Raw genomic sequence first — 16,981 nt, forward strand, 5'->3', positions numbered from 1 at the left:
TTTGGGGTCTTGCAAGTACATTTTATTTACAGTTATTAATGAATTAAGATAAGAACTCAAGGAATTCATACTGTATATGAAGCGTGTGTGCATGCTTGTATAACACAACATGTGCATGTTTGTGTGTGTATGCGTGCGTATGCAAGTGTGTGTGATTAAATAAGTAGTAAAAGACATTCTCAGCAGCAATCATAGCACAAGCACACTATACAGTTTCCCAATACCTATAAAGACACTAAACCAAACTCTATTAAAATTTCATTCAGTTGAAGTGTATCCTCAATAACAACGCACATAACAAAGCATGTCTGGAGAAAAAAATAAATAAAAAAACAAATACTATAGCAGTTGTAATTACATGTCAGCATGCAGGCCAGAGCAAATTCTGTGTTTGGCACCATGTCATTGTGCAAAATTTCATAACTTCATTTAAAATCAATTGCAAATTCAGTTAGTTCATGTCTAACAGTGCATAACAATAATAATAATAAATAATAATAATAATGTGATGATATATAAAAGGTTATTGTGATTTTATGTTGTATTTGTAACAGTTTGGAAATGCCCTCTCAGCGTAAAGTGCTATGTGGTGCTGCACACCAGAAAGGCAGTGATTTCTCAGCTCCAGAAACTGGGAAAAGGCCTGTTTTTGCATCCAACCAACGCTTGCAAGCTTAGCAATGCATCAAATCCACTCAAGCTCCTTCATGAAAAAGTTCCCCAGCAACAACCTCTGCCACGAGGAAGGTTTTTCATCAAAGATTGAGTGCTGGTTGGCTGAAAAACTCGGCCTTTTGATGCAACCCTTTTGAGACCGGAAAAGAGAGAGACTGCAGCAGGAGAGAGGAAGACAGAGGGCAGCCCCAAACGTAACATGGCTTAGAGCATAAAAATATTAGTTTGCAGTTTCATCAGGCTGCAAAATAAATGCTTTCTTTTTTTTTTTTTTTTTAGAAAATGTTAAAAAGCACAAGTGATTTGTCATGTAAGGAATCCATTGTATAACTAATTGAACAACATGCATTTGGCATTTTAGTGGACAAATATAGAGGGACAGATGCAATCTAGAGTCTGAACTCTGTTAACATAAGTAATTTCATGGTCAGTGACATTCTAATACAAATACATCAGACACACACACATGCTTTCGTGATTAATCATATCCTTATCTTATAGGCTCTTTAGTAGTGCTTCCCTACCAAGTAGATAAAATTGAAACTATTTGAAAGTGGTCACACAAACAATTCCTTAGAGGAAGCTTACATATCATATTGCAGGATTGTGCCCAAATAATAAATAAATAAATAAAACCTTAAATGTTACAGTGCTTAATAGGCTCTACTTGGAAGCGATATGTTACAGTACTGGTATTAAAACTGGCTTATTTATTAACGTAACTAAATGGCACCCAAAAAAAAGCTATGAGGCAGCTAAGAAAATTGGAATAAACAGCAACTAAGTATCTATGTTGGCAAAATGACAGAAAGGAAGATTAAGTACATAGGTAGTAATATGATTGTACATATAGGAAAATGTATACTGAGTGTGTTTCGGATGGCTCTGTGCATGCTTAGGGAGCCTACAAACATCTACCTGTACGGTCAGGTCATCCCGACTGTTCAAAAGGTGCAAATTGAGTGTTCTGAGTCTTCAGCTTCTCCACACAAGACCAATCTCCTCTCTTGCCACCTTCCTTTTCTTATTTCCTCTCTCCTTTGGCTGGGGCGGGGGTCATGCTCCCTACACCACAGTGCTGACTGAGGGGTCGGACAAATTGAGTTGTCCCGTGATGTCAGTGGGTGGGTACTGCTGCAGAGGTGGAAAGAAAATGGGAAGAAGAGAGAATACACAGGGGTGTCATAAAAAAAAATATATATAGTGGATTTTAGTTGATATCGCATTTAAATACTACAGCAAATTTTTCCACCGTTCTTCAGGCTGATTAGTTTGGTTCTAGATGTCGTGTGCCTGAGGTGAGTCACTACTTTATGTACACCTGAGCCAAAACAACAGCACATTTGAATCATCTTTTGTTCAAAGGATGATTTCATTTCATTGAAGGATTGAGTCACTCTTTCCCTTTTTTGTACCTACGCACAGGAAGCATCTTCTCATTTTAGCAGCCCGTAAAGAGAAAAATGATATTTGGGGTTGATTTCAAAGTGCTGTTGTGGCTGAGCCATTACTACTGTACACTTCATCTCAAGCCGAGTGTAGTAAATCATAGAGAGGAGCAGTAAGACTTGGTTTCCATGCAGGTTGCTATGGTAACAGGGTTTTTGCGTGATATATATATATATATATATATTTTTTTTGCCTTGGGAATGTGGTCCCTCAGCCGCAGGTCGTATTTTTCAGTGTTTATGGTTTTTTTGGGTTTTTTCCTGATTTGCAAACCTGATTGAAAAACCCACTCATAAAATGTTGCAAATCATTCTGGAAAACAAATCTTGGCTTGTCAGCAATATGTCAGCAATAAACTTGATGTGCTTAAATTACCAAGTGCTTCTATTCATCATTTACATAAACTCTGAGCCACATGCAGAAATTTGAAGGTGTATTAAGGCAACACTAAAAAGAAAAAAAGCTATATTCTATGTCAATGCCAAAAATTCCTCACAGCATGCTGAGTCAAGCACTTCTCTATAGTGCAGTGCTTCACAATTATTTTCTGTTACATGCCCGTAGAAGGAAGAAAGTTTGCACCCCCTCAACTCTCCACCGCGACTATGAATAGCATCATGTCTATAATTTTTTTTTATCAGTATACCTCTGCATAACACTATTATTTTTAACATTAAACAAAACAAAAAAGGATCTATAAATCTGATGAATAACTCTTAACATTGTTTATGGTTTCTGCGCATACTCTGGCAATGAGAATGCCACTGCCACCTACTGCAGTGAATGTGCAACTACATTTTAATGTATTACAGTAAAAAAAAAAAAAAAAAACTATTTGAGAAGGGCTGCTAAGTGACTTGGAATATATTTATCAACACTTGAATGAACCCAACAAAAGACTAGACTTTATATCAGTTCTCCCACAAACATTTAGACATTACATTAAACTATTCCGTTGATCTGGATTTTGTTGTTTGTCTTGGCTCAAGTGTATTAATTCCTCAGCTTTGTTTATGCAGTATCATCATTTTTGTTTTTAGTGAAGCCCTAATACGATACTTAGAGAGACATCCCCATGAGATACATGTCTTATCTTCAAGAATGGATGACTCTCATCAGCTTGACCTTCAAGTTCCTTGTAATGGCATACGACTCCTTCATTGGACTGCTAACAGTGGCCTCTACTGGGGTCAAGCGGAGCAGCACAATCGAGACGGTACAAGCAAACTACTAGTTTCGAATGGACTAAATGAAATCAGCTTTGATGGAGCTTTATCACTACACAGCACAACTAAAGAGGCTATTCCACTGTTTTCTACTACCACTACATCTATGACAGTTTGCATGCTTGCAGAGGGAGAAAGGAGCAGTGTGGCATGTGGGTGAGGGACACTGACACTAAAGTCCATTGATATCCATTCATGTAAAAAGAAGAACATTGATATAAAATCAAAAATAAAGGTCAAAGACTGAGGATGGGATTTTTTTTTTTTTTTTGGTTCCATCTTGTGTTTGCACTTTGTTTTACTTATGAGCTTTTCCACTCCGGCAGTGGAAGTAGACATAATATTAATGGTAAATCCACTCTTCTTCTCTTCAATTCTACTGCTGAACCTCAAGAAGGGAGAGTACAGGTGATTTTGTTCAAAATAAGAGCAGTAATAACATTGACAAAAAACGCAAGAGAAAGTGAGACAATTTAACAAACACCCACACACACACTGTCTCACACAGCATCACTTTTGCGCTTTGACAGCTAACGATGAAACTAATACTCTCAAATGCGCACCAACAAAAGAGAAAAAGAGGAATGAAGACCAAATAAATCAGTTTGCATCGCAGAACAGTGGGAGTCGACTGCTTCAGGGAGTATCAAAGAAATAAACCAAAAAAAAAGTCTTCACCACCTGGTAAATACCCTGAAAAGGTCACAAACGATTCACGACAAGAACACTGAAAAATAAACAATAATTATGACAGCAAAATATGACAAAGCAAAAACAAGCAATAGATTTGGAGAATAACACAAATAAATCCATGAGTAATCCTGAAAGTTTGAAACCTTGTTAGTTTTCTTCTCAGCAGGCGTAATCACCTTGAAAGAGAATTTGGGATAAAATGGTACGACAGCAGGACATGCTTTCAACCAAAAGAAACCAAACGGACAAAGTGCGGGACCGGTGCAAAGAAAAGGTGAATACATAGAATATAAAGCAGCAAAATTTACTGATTACAAACACTTAAGACACACACACGACCATTTACAAGACACGCATCGCAACATGTCCATGGACCAAACATTTGGCAGATTCCACAACCAAACCAGCAGCCCAAGACAAAGCACCACTGGCAGCTTTTTAATTTTATTTATTTTATTTTTTTCTAAACACCTTCCTATTGAGGATAAAAATTTCCCCTTCGGACAGCCTCACTTAACTCAAGCTCACGACCTGACCTGACCTGCACTGATGCACTCCAGCCTGTGGAGGCGCTATAGATGCTTGATGGTAATGCTGTGCTGACAGACACGTGGCAGAGGCAGCTGAGCCCTGTGGATATGGATGAGTGAAGCATGGGACGCCTCTCATGATTGGATATGGAGATGTGAACAGAGAGGACAGAGGAGAAGAAAATAGAGAGGGAGGAATAAAACAAGGGAAGATGTTGCTTCTTGGTCTCCTTACCGTGTCTTTGGACGACCTACGTCTCTTGATGCTGGAGGCCAGGGTGGTACTGATGGACCTAAAAGAGGCTTTCTTTTTGGGGTCGGGCTCTGCTCTACCACTTTTTCTATCCTAAAATAAATATATGTAGAAACATTATTCATGTTCTATGCCTGAGGAGATCACCTCGCTTTCACTTAGCTCTCCCATTCCCAGTCACTCCAATAGCCGACTTCAAGTGTTACGCTCTAATTCGATGGGAGCAAAATGAGTAAAGAGGGGGATAGAGAGTGCTCAGGGAGTGAGAGTGGGTTTAACCGTATGATATGAGGGCACTCAGATATTTTATGCAAGCTGTCACACAGGTACTGCAAAGATGTCACGCACGGTTGTTCAATCGTTGGGCTCCTAGAAATGCATTAGAATGAGTGGATGGGTCATAAAGATGTCAGCGGGTGTGATACCATGTTTCACTAATTCAACTATCCCAAATATTGCCAACTCGTGCCTGAGAACACACTTTACAGTTCTGACGGCCTTTCATCAACAACACACTCAATAAAAAGAGGTATAAAAAAATGCCAAATAACTTCTACTTGATTTTTGCCAATATTCCAACATGCATCCTATTTAAAAACTTGAAAAGAAAACAATTTTTTGTTTAACCATATCCGTCACCATCAGAGTGCCCCACCATTACGCTCGGCTCAACAATTTGGTGTTTGTGTGCATGTAAGAACTCATATTAAGGTATTCTTACATCCTGAGTCTCTAGAGAGGAAGATGGCTGCATAGGGGGAAGAAAAGAAAAATAAAATAAATGTCCATCCAGTTGATTGTTATTACTTAAGAATGTCCTTATGCATAAGCCAAGGGATTAGGAAACGGGAAAATATTTTAGGGGGGAAAAAAGCCACTAGCAAAGCAAACATCCACATTCAAAGCCAGGCAAATATAAAGAGTCAAGCTACAATATGGTTAGTGGAGCGCCACTAAAATGCATATGGAAGAGGAATACAAAAGCAATTGTAACTGAAGCCCATTTAAAGTCATTATACCATCGAGGGTATAATGGAAATTCATCCCACACTTTAGGGAATGAAATGGGATGAAAGGCATCAGAATATTTAAGAAAAAAAAAAAAGCAGACTCTAGATGCAAATTATACACCAGAAGTCAGCTAATGCATGAAAGGATAATACTTAACACTTTATACTGGAAAAAAAAAAACATTACATGAGTAAAGTATGAGCGAGAGGTGGAAGAAGGAAAGGTAAATTGGGGGCGGGGTGGGGGGTAAGGTTAGTGTGGTGTGAATTTCAACATGCTAGGACATTTTATGCTTATATGGGAAGATAAGAAAATGGCAAAAACAAAGCATAAATAAACACAAAACAAACAGCATGACAAATTCATAATCTTCAGCACTGGCACTCGCAGTGCACCCTTTTCATCAGGTCGTGTGTGTCCACACTTATTATAAGGGCGCGTTTTTGCCATCCAGCACGTTCCTCTCAACCCCCTGATGACATGTGATCAGGTGGCGAGTGGGCAGTGGCCAGCATGGTTGGCGTGATGAAAGCTGGCAGAAGGAATGACTGGTGCACCGCATCACTTGGTTTTTAATAAAGAATAACATATGACTCTCCTGTTGGAAGATGACATCTTTTGTTAGTTTATAATGAAGGTCTGGGAAACTGCCACAAGGTGTTTCTTTTCTTCAAGAACACTAACCGAACCAAGTGCCTTTTTTTTTTTTTTTTAAACCTCATTTCATTCCCATACAGGGAATGCACAGTCATCACATTGGTGGAGGCGTCACGGCTGTTTTGTTTTTTTTCCAGGGAAATAGAAGCATGCCAATATTATGCATAATCATCATCAACATCATCATAATCATCATCTCACATGACCAGTTTCTTGAATGACTTCTTTTAACATGACAAGTTTGTTCAGAGTCCAATTAGATTTTACCTGTGTGCAGACTTTGCAGACATTGAGTTCAATCAAAGGTCAGAAAAGCATATTTCTGGATCAACAGCTTTGAGGGAGTGTGGAGTGAGCTCCATGAACACATTTTGATTAGTCAGAAGTGCATATATTCCAATTGTCTGTTCATATATGTATACTATATATGGGTCTTAGCCCATTGTGAGGCATTATAAAAAAAAAAAAATGTGTATAATTGCACATATAGTAAGCAGTCAAGAAATGCCAGCAATGGGATTCCAGGGACTTAATGGTCGCTGCACTGAGGGAGGGAGGAGACCACATACACTGCAATGGTAAATTTTCCATCGTGATGGTTTCGCGTCCCACATAACCAAGTTGTCATTTTGCATTTGTCAAAATGAGATAACTGTGAGCAATCATATCAGCGCACCCAAACAGTATGAATAATATCTGTCACAGGACATATTAGATTAGCTCAACTCATGGGCTCCCTCAGCACTCCTCGCATGAGGTTTTCATTATAGCTCCAAGACCCTGGAGATGGTTAATGAGCAAAGATGAGCGTGCTTGAGCCATCTTTGTTTAGCCTTGAAAAAAAAACAAACATCATTGTGATTGTTGTTGACATGGATCTAAACCATGCTGGTCCACTTATAAAATTAAGTGTGCACCTCTCCTTTCTCTGTGAAGCGACCCCACCCCCACCCACATCCTACCCAGCATGCAATCGCCTGCTGTACACATACACAGAATGTACATCCATGTCAGGACGCTCACAACAAAGATATACTATACGGTACAGTCGTCAGCAAAATGGCAGACATTTTCAGGAAGACATTGGTTTGCTGATAGGCACTTGGGATTTTCTACTGTACCTTTTTCACTGAGTTCTGGATCATAAACATATATGGTGCAAGGCTCACGTCACATAGTCAAGGTGGCTAGCATTTACATGGAGCTTCCCTGGAGTCCCGACCCTCCACTCAAGGAGTGAAACCATAATATTGAAGGGGAAATGGGTGGTTCTTTCATGTTATTAGTTACTAGTTAAATGTACAAATTATTTTATAACAATATCATAGTTTAGATGACACTAGATTTAGCAATTTCACTGAGTTCCATCCATCCATCCATTTTCTATACTGCCTGTCCCCACGGGGGTCGCGGGCGTGCTGGAGCCTATCCCAGTAGTTGTCGGGCAGTAGGCAGGGGACATCCTGGACCGGTTGCCAGCCGATCAAAGGCCACACAGTGACGAACAACCATCCGCACTCACACTCACACCTAGGAGCAATTTGGAGTGCTCAATCGGCCTACCAAGCATGTTTTTGGGATGTGGGAGGAAACCGGAGTGCCCAGAGAAAACCCACGCAGGCACGGGGAGAACATGCAAACTCCACGTAGTAGCTCCGATAGCGGCAGGGAATTGACGTCTTTACGCTCTGTTTGTCTTGATGGCCACGGGCTGCGGCCAAATTGGAGGAATCGATAATGGCATAATGGAACTGCATGACAAACTAACTGTGATTGCTTTTACTGATTGAAAATTGCATTTCAGTTTTTTTTTTTATGTTTGCATGATATGACCTTAAACAGATTACACAAGCAATAATCGAAACCGTCATGCCATGGACAAGGAAATGTCTGTTTTAATTCAGATGTTCAGTCTGTTAAAGGCTCATAAAGACTATTATCTTATTATTTGTAAAGTGAATGTTGTTTAGGATATGCCGGTAATTATTTACATAATATTTGTGCATAAGATTTTCTGCTCCAGGTAGATTTTATACTTGAATATTTTTGTGTATTGCTTTTCTCTTCAATTTTGATATGATCACATATGAACCCTTGTGAGAAGTCCGGACCCTTTTACCTTTCCCTGGTAAGGACAAAATGAAATCATTCCTACCTGCAGGTTCTTCCTCCAAACATTAACGGCCGCAAAGGCGAGCTGCATCTGCTTCCTGCGGGCGTCTTTATGGCGCTTATAGGCTATTTCTATGAAGATGAGGAAGATTCCTGCTGCTATGCCACCAGCCACAAGCATGAAGACCCCTGGACGGAGACAAAATGAGAGAAAAGAGTGAATTGTGATCTTAATAACACACACACACACTCACGCTTCTCCCACTGAGCATGGACGCAGTGAGTCATGGTCAGTGGTTTCCGCGTCGCTTTTAAACTAGCTCCCACGGGCAACTGAAAACCACACATTGCCAATATTATGACCATGAAGCCACAGCACGATAGACTGTATGACCCACGCCAACACAAAAAAAAAAAAAAAAATCGGAAAAGGTATTGGACAAAAAAAGGCTACAGTCACTTACCACTGCAGTTTTTGTCCAATCACTTTTAACGCTTTTTCTAAGCCTTAAGGACCATACCTGCCATGTTTTCAAAGGTGAGTGTGGCTGGGGCATTGCTCCTTGAGTCACACTCCTGGTATCTCACCCAGGTTTTATCTAGATCTTCCATGAAGCCGTTCTCATGAGAACTGCAAGGGGTCAGAGGTAGTGAGGAGAGGGGTGACAAAGTTAATGCACGACGCAAAAACTGAGATGCTGGAGTCGCTTATACCCTCATCGCAACTAATATGAGACTGTCACCACGACCGGTCACACACGCAGACAGACAGACAGACAGACAGACAGACAGACAGACAGACAGACAGACAGACAGACAGACAGACAGACAGACAGTGAGGGCAGGAAGGGAAGCTAAATAGTGAGATGTGACAAAAGGCAATGGCTGAATCTGGTCAATACATGACCATGAAATCATATCAATAAGAAAGAGACAAACTCAAAATCAGACGAATAATGCACCTTCGGCTGGGACAGACCTGAGAATGGCCAGGGACACATTCTGTTTCCAGGGGCTGTCCTTGCGCATGCCTATGCCAAAGCCCGAACGGAAAAACAGCTCTCCCGTGGTCACCAGGTCGCACTTCTGCGAGGCTTCAAACTCCAGCACCGCAGAGTCCCAGATGAAAGCATGCAGCTTGCTGTGAGGGAGGGGGGAGGCAGGAGGAGGGAGGAGGGGGAGTAGGAGGAGGGGAAGGAGGGGTTACGGTGCAACAGTACAATGATCTACATACACATTCACGGTCGGCGGCCCTTTCTCTCTCGTGCACCGGATCTTGTGTGTCATTCAGCGTTTACCGGTAATCAGTACCGCTGCCTATGGCCCAATTGTTATCCAATTCCAGATGGGTAAGCACGCCTCCCCCCCATCTCAAAGATGGTCATCTGGGTACAACCTGAAAAGGGGCGCTTCTCCACTTATTGTTATTCTACCTGCGTGGTTGCTAAGTCCACACCAGAGTTTGGCCCCTGTTGAGCCATGGGCCCGGATCAGACAGACAGCTATAGTAAGTCCTACGGCTTCCTTCTGATCCATAGGTCCATGAGTCCCTCGACTCCCCCCCCCCCACCAACCTCTCCTGATCAGCATTGACCTTGTGCTTGACAGGTTGAGCAGCCAGCCAACACGCTCCGGACAGCGCGGCCTGGCCGAGACTCACTTGTCACGCACTGCCTGGATGGCCTCGGCGGCACTCTCATAGTTGTGCTTCTCCATGTGGCGGTACATGGTGCTAAGCTCCACCTGCCGCCGGAAGTAGATGTCCACGGAGCTCTGCTTTACCGTGGCATAGATGAACTTGTCTGATGGATTTCTGAGCTGAAGAGAAGATTGGTCACATAGTCATAAAACTGCAAGAACCGCTGCCAGAAATTCTGACTGTAGACGTGTACGAAAATTACATCTGCATATTAATTTATTACAAACTCCCTCACAGAGTTTTGATGAAAAATACATTTCTTCTCCATTGCAGATATTTCACTATATTAGACATTCCATGTTCTTTTAGAAGAACATAAACTAGTCACGAAGAGCTGGCGGCCTGCGATCCTGTAAGCACACTCCATGATTAATTTAAAACACATTATTATTCATCATTAAATTATATAATTATTGTTTTATTTTATTTTTTTATTTCACAAACCTGCCAGATTTTCCCATAAACGCTGACAAACCTTTATAAAAACGGGAAATCCCATAAAAATAGAGGAAAAATCCAAAATATGAAATATTGGGGGGAAATAGAAAAAAGAATCCACGAATGTGCGAATTCGCAGATGCCAAACTGCGAATATGCAGGATCCAACTGTAGTTCTAAGTTGTAATAGCACCATTCACCACTAGATGGCAAACGTGTCTTGTTTGGCACATATACAGGGGTCTTATATTGACTGCCCTGTAGTACAACATGAGTTATTTTTTAAGTTTTAAGCTGCGCTTTGGTGAACAAGATTGGAAGTGATGTCGAGTTGACGCGTACCCTTGGGTCATTGATGCCGGTGATGCGCTCCTCAGGCCGATCCAGCACCAGGAAAGCAGCCAAGTTGGCAGTATAGGAAGCCACAATGATCATGGCAAAGCCAGCCCACACCATGCCAAGGATTCTCGCTGAAAAGCTGCGAGGTGCACCTGCAAGTCAAATATAAAAATTAAACCAAACATTAAACAAAACCAAAAAGAAAACCAGAGACCAAAGAAACAAGATAAGCTGAATACGTTTACTTTGACATCCGGGAGTATCGAATAAGTCACATCACCAGGTGCCACATTCAACAAAAAGACAAACTCCTACGACTTACCTTCTCCGATTCCAGAGTTCAGCAACACTCCCCAAGAGAACCACATGGCAGATGACAAGGTGAGGGCATCTTCTTCTTCTTCTTCACTGTTTACTTTAAACCTTCCAAATGGGCTGCGGGACAAAGATTCAGTCAGAATCTGTGCCTCGAAAAAACCGTGGCGGCCTGATGGCAAGGTAAGGAACTGAACATGAGCGAATAAAGCCAGAAAGACCAAAAGAAGGAAAAAGTACAAAAGAAGGAAGCACAACGATAAAGCAGTGGGATGATTGGAGTCAATCTTCTCCTCTCTCTGAACGGAAGCTTTATAGGGGTCAGGGGTGGAGTCACACACACACACGCACGCACACACACACGCACACACAGGTTCCCTGTGTACCTGAACCGGTCTAGTAGGTAAAGCATCACCGCCACCACATGTACCGAAAGACCCACCAGCAGCCACAGAGTACTTTGAAATGGCTGCATGAACGAATCCAGTGTACTGCGAGGGATTTCCTGAAAACATACATGGAAACCAGTTAACAATAACGCATTCAGCAACGTCTTGATGTATGTTATGATGTGATGATAATGACAACAACATTTCTGTCTTGCTGTCAATTCATTGTGTAAGTAATGACATTGGGTAATTTCATTCTTAATGGCATTTAATGTAAAATGTAATGCATGTGCTGTATGAGAATTTGTTTAAAATCGTTTTATGTACTCATTTTACACAGTGACTAGCAGTAAACCATGGCAGAAGCATTAAATTCAACTCCTACGACAACATCTTTACAGGTTGATGTTCATCATCTCCTCGTCTGATTATGCTTCTGTTCTGATATGAAACAACGTGATCGCAAATCACACCAGCTGAACATTTTTGTTAAATAAGTTTAACAACATATTCAATCTGTGAAACTCCTTGTGTCACAATTATCTTTTATACTTGCATAAAAATGGAAAAACAAAGAATAAAAAATCAAATGCAATAATACTATCAAAATTAATTCCATTTTAGCTGCACTCGGGCCAAATCTTATCTAGGAACATAAACTTGGACTTTACATGCTCATCAGTTGGTGCTTACCTAACTTGACAGCAAAGCCAAACGGATGAACTTACCTTTTTAACAAGGATAGTAAGACCTTGATATTTGAAGGGTTTGGAGAACTCAATGTACTGGGCTCGTTCGTTGTTTATAGTCAGCGGGGCAACAATCATGTCAGCCAGGCCCCCCAGGAGCTCTCCCATCATGCCATTCCACTCTTTCTTGTTACTGTTGTTCACCTGGAGCCCCGTTAACATAGAAATCGGGACACTATCAATGACCACCGCTTAATTCCAGAAAAGTCATTCAGGAGGTGTCCAATATATTGACACATTTTTTTGAGAGAGTATAGACCTGCAACTCTTGCGGAAGCAGTAATGTGTCAAAGAAATTGTCATGATTTACTTAAGCTCACTTTAAAATTACTAATAGAGATGTGGAAATAAAAGCAAAAATGGTAAATGATCAAATCAACTTACAGCCGTCACTTTCTGTTGAAATAAAAAGCAGGATTGTTACAACTATGCTGTGTTAAAATACTTCCTGTTTTGTTCTTCTTTCATGGCCACATTGTTTCAAACTCAATACGTATGCCTTTATTTAGTAGTCATCACTTTTTTCAACATCTAATGACAGCAAGGTTTATTTATTGTATAATAATTAGCAAAATAATTTAAAGTAACTTGAAAAATAAAATAATTTTAATCATTTAAATAATTTTACTTCTATTGCACCAAATTTTGAATTACAATCTCAATCTAGAATGGTAGGATAAATGACCAACTTTGAAATTCACAGAGCAAAATGTGAGAAAAAAATGTACGTAATTTCTGCATTCAAATACGTTCTTTAGTGAAGTAAAGTGACACCAACCCGCTCCTGCGTTCCAAATTTCCCATCAGCCACCAGATGAACCTCGTAGGTAAAGTTCATGGTCATAGCGAGCTTGATCAGCAGATCAATGCAGAATCCATAACAACACTGCGGCACAATTGGGCGTCCTGTAACCAGAAAAGGTTGCGAGTTACAATCCACCATCATAATTTGAAGAGTTTATCCGGCGCTTGTTGACTAGACAAATGCATCACGCTCCCCTTCTGCAGATTTCATTCGCTCTGAGACACACACCTTGATCAGTCACCATGGCACACTCGGCTACATGCATACATATATAGATACCTACTGCATATATATGTATGCATCTCCAGTAGGTGTATGTGCGTTGAAAGCACATTGATATAAACGTCCCTGATGTGTTACCTGGGATGGTCTCATTGGGCCCAGTGCAGATCACCTTTTTAATTAAGACTCCATTTAATGTCATTTCCTCCTTGCATGTTCCATCTGGCATAGTGGGTTTCACATAAACAAATGGCTCCTGGTGTATTGTCACTATCTACAACAAATAGGACAGAAAGCTGTTGATGACAATGTTTTTGCTGTTTTCTAACCAATGGGACCAGCGAGCGATGATGCAGATGCTGGAATATAAGCACATCAGTCATGAGCATGTTTTTGAAAAGAAATATTTGATCGATTGCTGCAGCTCTCATGGATATGGAGTGGCTTCATTTCCCCCTGCACACTGTCTCACAAGGAACAGAAGTTATTTTTCGTACTTGATATATATGGATGTGACCATAACATCATTGTGTGGATGTGAAGCCACCTTACCTTTAATCGAGTCGACATCTGGAAGCCCTGAGGTTTTTCCGTCTCCCCGCCGGGCCAGATAATCTTGCGCTGATTGTTCATTACCACCTACAAGGAAACCACACACACACACACACACACACACACACACACACACACACACACACACACACACACACACACATGCACACACAGTTTCTTGGGTGACTGCTGACAGGAGGCGTTTGGAGAAAGCATCATTCATAAATAATTTAGATAACTACAGCTGTGCTATGATTGCCCTTTGGCTTCAAGTGTCATGAACTACTACTTTTATGCCATATGAGCTTTTGTGTTTTTGTAAATTTGTAATAAAGATCAATACAAACTGCTGAAATTTTAAAAAAAGTCCCAATGATCATCCATAACCCATCCCCATGTGATTTTGATCCATCCCCTGGGGGAGAGGGGAGCAGTGAGCAGCAGCGGTGCCGCGCTCGGGAATCATTTGGTGATTTAACCCCCCAATTCCAACTCTTAATGCTGAGTGCCAAGCAGGGAGGCAATGGGTCCCATTTTTATAGCCTTTGGTATGATCCGGCCGGGGTTTGAACCCACAACCTTCCAGTCTCAGGGCAGACACTCTACTACTAGGCCACTGAGCTGGTTAATATTTTGCCGATAAACCAAGTAATTAACGGACATAGTATATTTCTAGTGTAAAACTCATTATAAATTCGGTGAGTTCTTAATTTTCCCAGCCAATCAGATAATGCGTCCAGCGTCACAACATCCATTCTCGCCACCGCTCCGGCATAGACACAAGTGTCGTTGTTTTGCAACTTTGTCCAAGGATACAGTATGCAGCAAATGTAATTTCTTAAATCCCTTGATTCAGTCTTTCCTTATTTTCTTGTCTCGTGCTCATTCTTTGAAAATTAAGAAAAATTTGCTTTTTATATATGGTAAGATAACATCCAAGATTTAAGAAAAAAATACGAAGAACAATGCATTAAAGTTGTCTTATAAACACCACACTATTAAAAAAAGCAAGTAATCTGAAATGTTCTTGAAACTGATTACCCGTAGATATTTGCGGTGGCTGTTAATTTACCTGCGTCCCATTATAAACGCCCACTTGAATGAGTCGACTCTTCTGGTAGTTGAGAATGCTGTAGTGGGCGTACTTCCTGTCTCCGTCGTCATTGAACTCCACACGTCCTGTAAGGCCTTCTGGGTATTTAGATGACATGAGCACCCTTTGGCAAGAAAACGAGAATCATTAGAGCCTATGTGCATAATGAGACAGTGGATGTGTGTGCGAGCATAAACTAATTTGCTGTGTGCATGTCTTCTCAAGAGAGCTTAGTGCATCATCTTCAGCTGATGTCAGCCATTTTAATCACGCATCTGTAGGGGGATATTTTTCTGCTTAAAAAGCTTTGTAAATGGGTCACTTGAAGGTCAGCTGGCAGGTACAGCAATAAATTGTGTCACAGACACAATTTGTTTGGTACTATGTATTTGTCATGGCAACCAGTCCTTGTTATCAAAAATGCACAAATTTGACACAACAGCCTAATGTTAGCTTTTACCAATCTTTAAAGAGTTAGCCTGAGAGATCCAAACCTTTAGCACAGCACTAGCAAATATGAACTGACTGACAAAGACCTTTTCCTCAAAAAGGTCAAAATAATGTCTCTTAAAGCCTCACCCCTACAAGAATATGTAAGTTTGTTTTCAGTTTTGTCATTCATTGTTGCTGTGAGCATTTTCAAAATGCAGTAAAACATATTTCAATAACATTTGAATGCAAAAAAATGTGCTAAAAAAATGACAGCATACCTTTTGAAGAGAGGTCCTGTTTTCCAAATGTTGGTGTTGCCTACACATCCTCTTGGTGGTTCAGTGATGTTTTCCTTCTCAAATAGCTCCTGGATGGACTGAGCAACCACCGCCACTGCATCATTGATATGAGCCGACTCGTTCTTGCCGTTGATGAGCTGCAGGCCGATCAAACCTATGACCGATTCCAATGACAAACACCCAATCAGTGACCTGAAAAAAAGAGCTGCCTCCTAGGATCCTTTTGCAATGCTCAAAGTGGGCAAAAACTTATAGGGCCTCTAGTTTACACATCCTGAATAAAGGTGGCGCATCAGTAGTAGCATCTAATTGCCCTGCCTGCAAAAAGAACCCATCAGGCAAGGCAACATACATAAATAACAATATTTTTTGTTGTTGTTTGCTACTGATGACCTTTTACAGCATGTATAAAGAGTCCCTTGAAGTTGGATTTCATTTATTCTTTTCCTGTTATTTAGAACTTAGGGAATCAGGCAAACTAGTCCTTGTGTTAAAACAAAACCACCAGTCAATAATCCAACTTCAGCTAAGTTTTCTGATTGCAACCAGGTCCAACCGACTTCTTCAAGAAGCCGCAGTGGAAGTGGAGACAATGACAGCACAACAAAAAAAAAAAAGGGGGGGGGGGGGGCGTAAATGTTTTCTGAGTAGGGGTTTTGTTGTGGAAGGTGACTTTGAGGGAGGAGAGACAAAAAGATGGTGACCATGAAGTGATACAATGTAGTGAGCAAAACTGAAGCAATGAGAACAAGAAAGGCTGTTGTAGCTTACCATTCTACCAGTTGCAAAACTCTTCCTTAATAGTTCATTAGAAATCGGGACATTAATATGGCAGAATAGCACAATGAATAGCCAGGAAAGACACAATTCAACTGAAGAAAACAAGGAGCACTGAACACAACACATTTAAACCTTTAAACACTCAGTGCTTAAACGTTTAAACGCTTATCCATCACATGACACACATTGGTTCCATGGTGAAATCATGTACAGTAATACATCAATTGTTAAGCTCACTAATCCTGTATTTGTTGTGATTTATC

At 40.8% G+C, this 16,981-nt stretch overlaps 1 protein-coding gene across 11 annotated transcripts in view; it reads right to left on the reverse strand.

The window, feature by feature from the left end:
- LOC125979734 (glutamate receptor ionotropic, NMDA 1) overlaps positions 1-16,981 on the reverse strand; it is a 27,531-nt gene continuing 10,550 nt past the window's right edge. For 2 of the 11 annotated variants that reach the window (XM_049738264.2, XM_049738259.2), the window contains 16 exons: positions 15,918-16,092; positions 15,187-15,331; positions 14,115-14,201; positions 13,701-13,836; positions 13,314-13,441; positions 12,515-12,679; positions 11,784-11,902; positions 11,405-11,517; positions 11,086-11,234; positions 10,267-10,424; positions 9,586-9,747; positions 9,128-9,237; positions 8,650-8,795; positions 5,548-5,574; positions 4,809-4,919; positions 1-1,809 (listed from right to left, as the gene is read on the reverse strand). In XM_049738264.2, coding sequence (XP_049594221.1) covers positions 1,741-1,809; positions 4,809-4,919; positions 5,548-5,574; positions 8,650-8,795; positions 9,128-9,237; positions 9,586-9,747; positions 10,267-10,424; positions 11,086-11,234; positions 11,405-11,517; positions 11,784-11,902; positions 12,515-12,679; positions 13,314-13,441; positions 13,701-13,836; positions 14,115-14,201; positions 15,187-15,331; positions 15,918-16,092 — 2,000 coding nt within the window. In that variant the 3' untranslated portion in view covers positions 1-1,740. Of the gene's footprint in view, positions 1,810-4,808; positions 4,920-5,547; positions 5,575-8,649; positions 8,796-9,127; positions 9,238-9,585; positions 9,748-10,266; positions 10,425-11,085; positions 11,235-11,404; positions 11,518-11,783; positions 11,903-12,514; positions 12,680-13,313; positions 13,442-13,687; positions 13,837-14,114; positions 14,202-15,186; positions 15,332-15,917; positions 16,093-16,981 lie in introns of all 11 variants that reach the window. The other 9 variants (XM_049738263.2, XM_049738258.2, XM_049738265.2 and 6 more) reach the window with 6 other exon arrangements.

Source organism: Syngnathus scovelli, chromosome 13 (genome assembly GCF_024217435.2).
Source record: "Syngnathus scovelli strain Florida chromosome 13, RoL_Ssco_1.2, whole genome shotgun sequence".
In the NCBI taxonomy this organism is placed as follows: domain Eukaryota; kingdom Metazoa; phylum Chordata; class Actinopteri; order Syngnathiformes; family Syngnathidae; genus Syngnathus; species Syngnathus scovelli.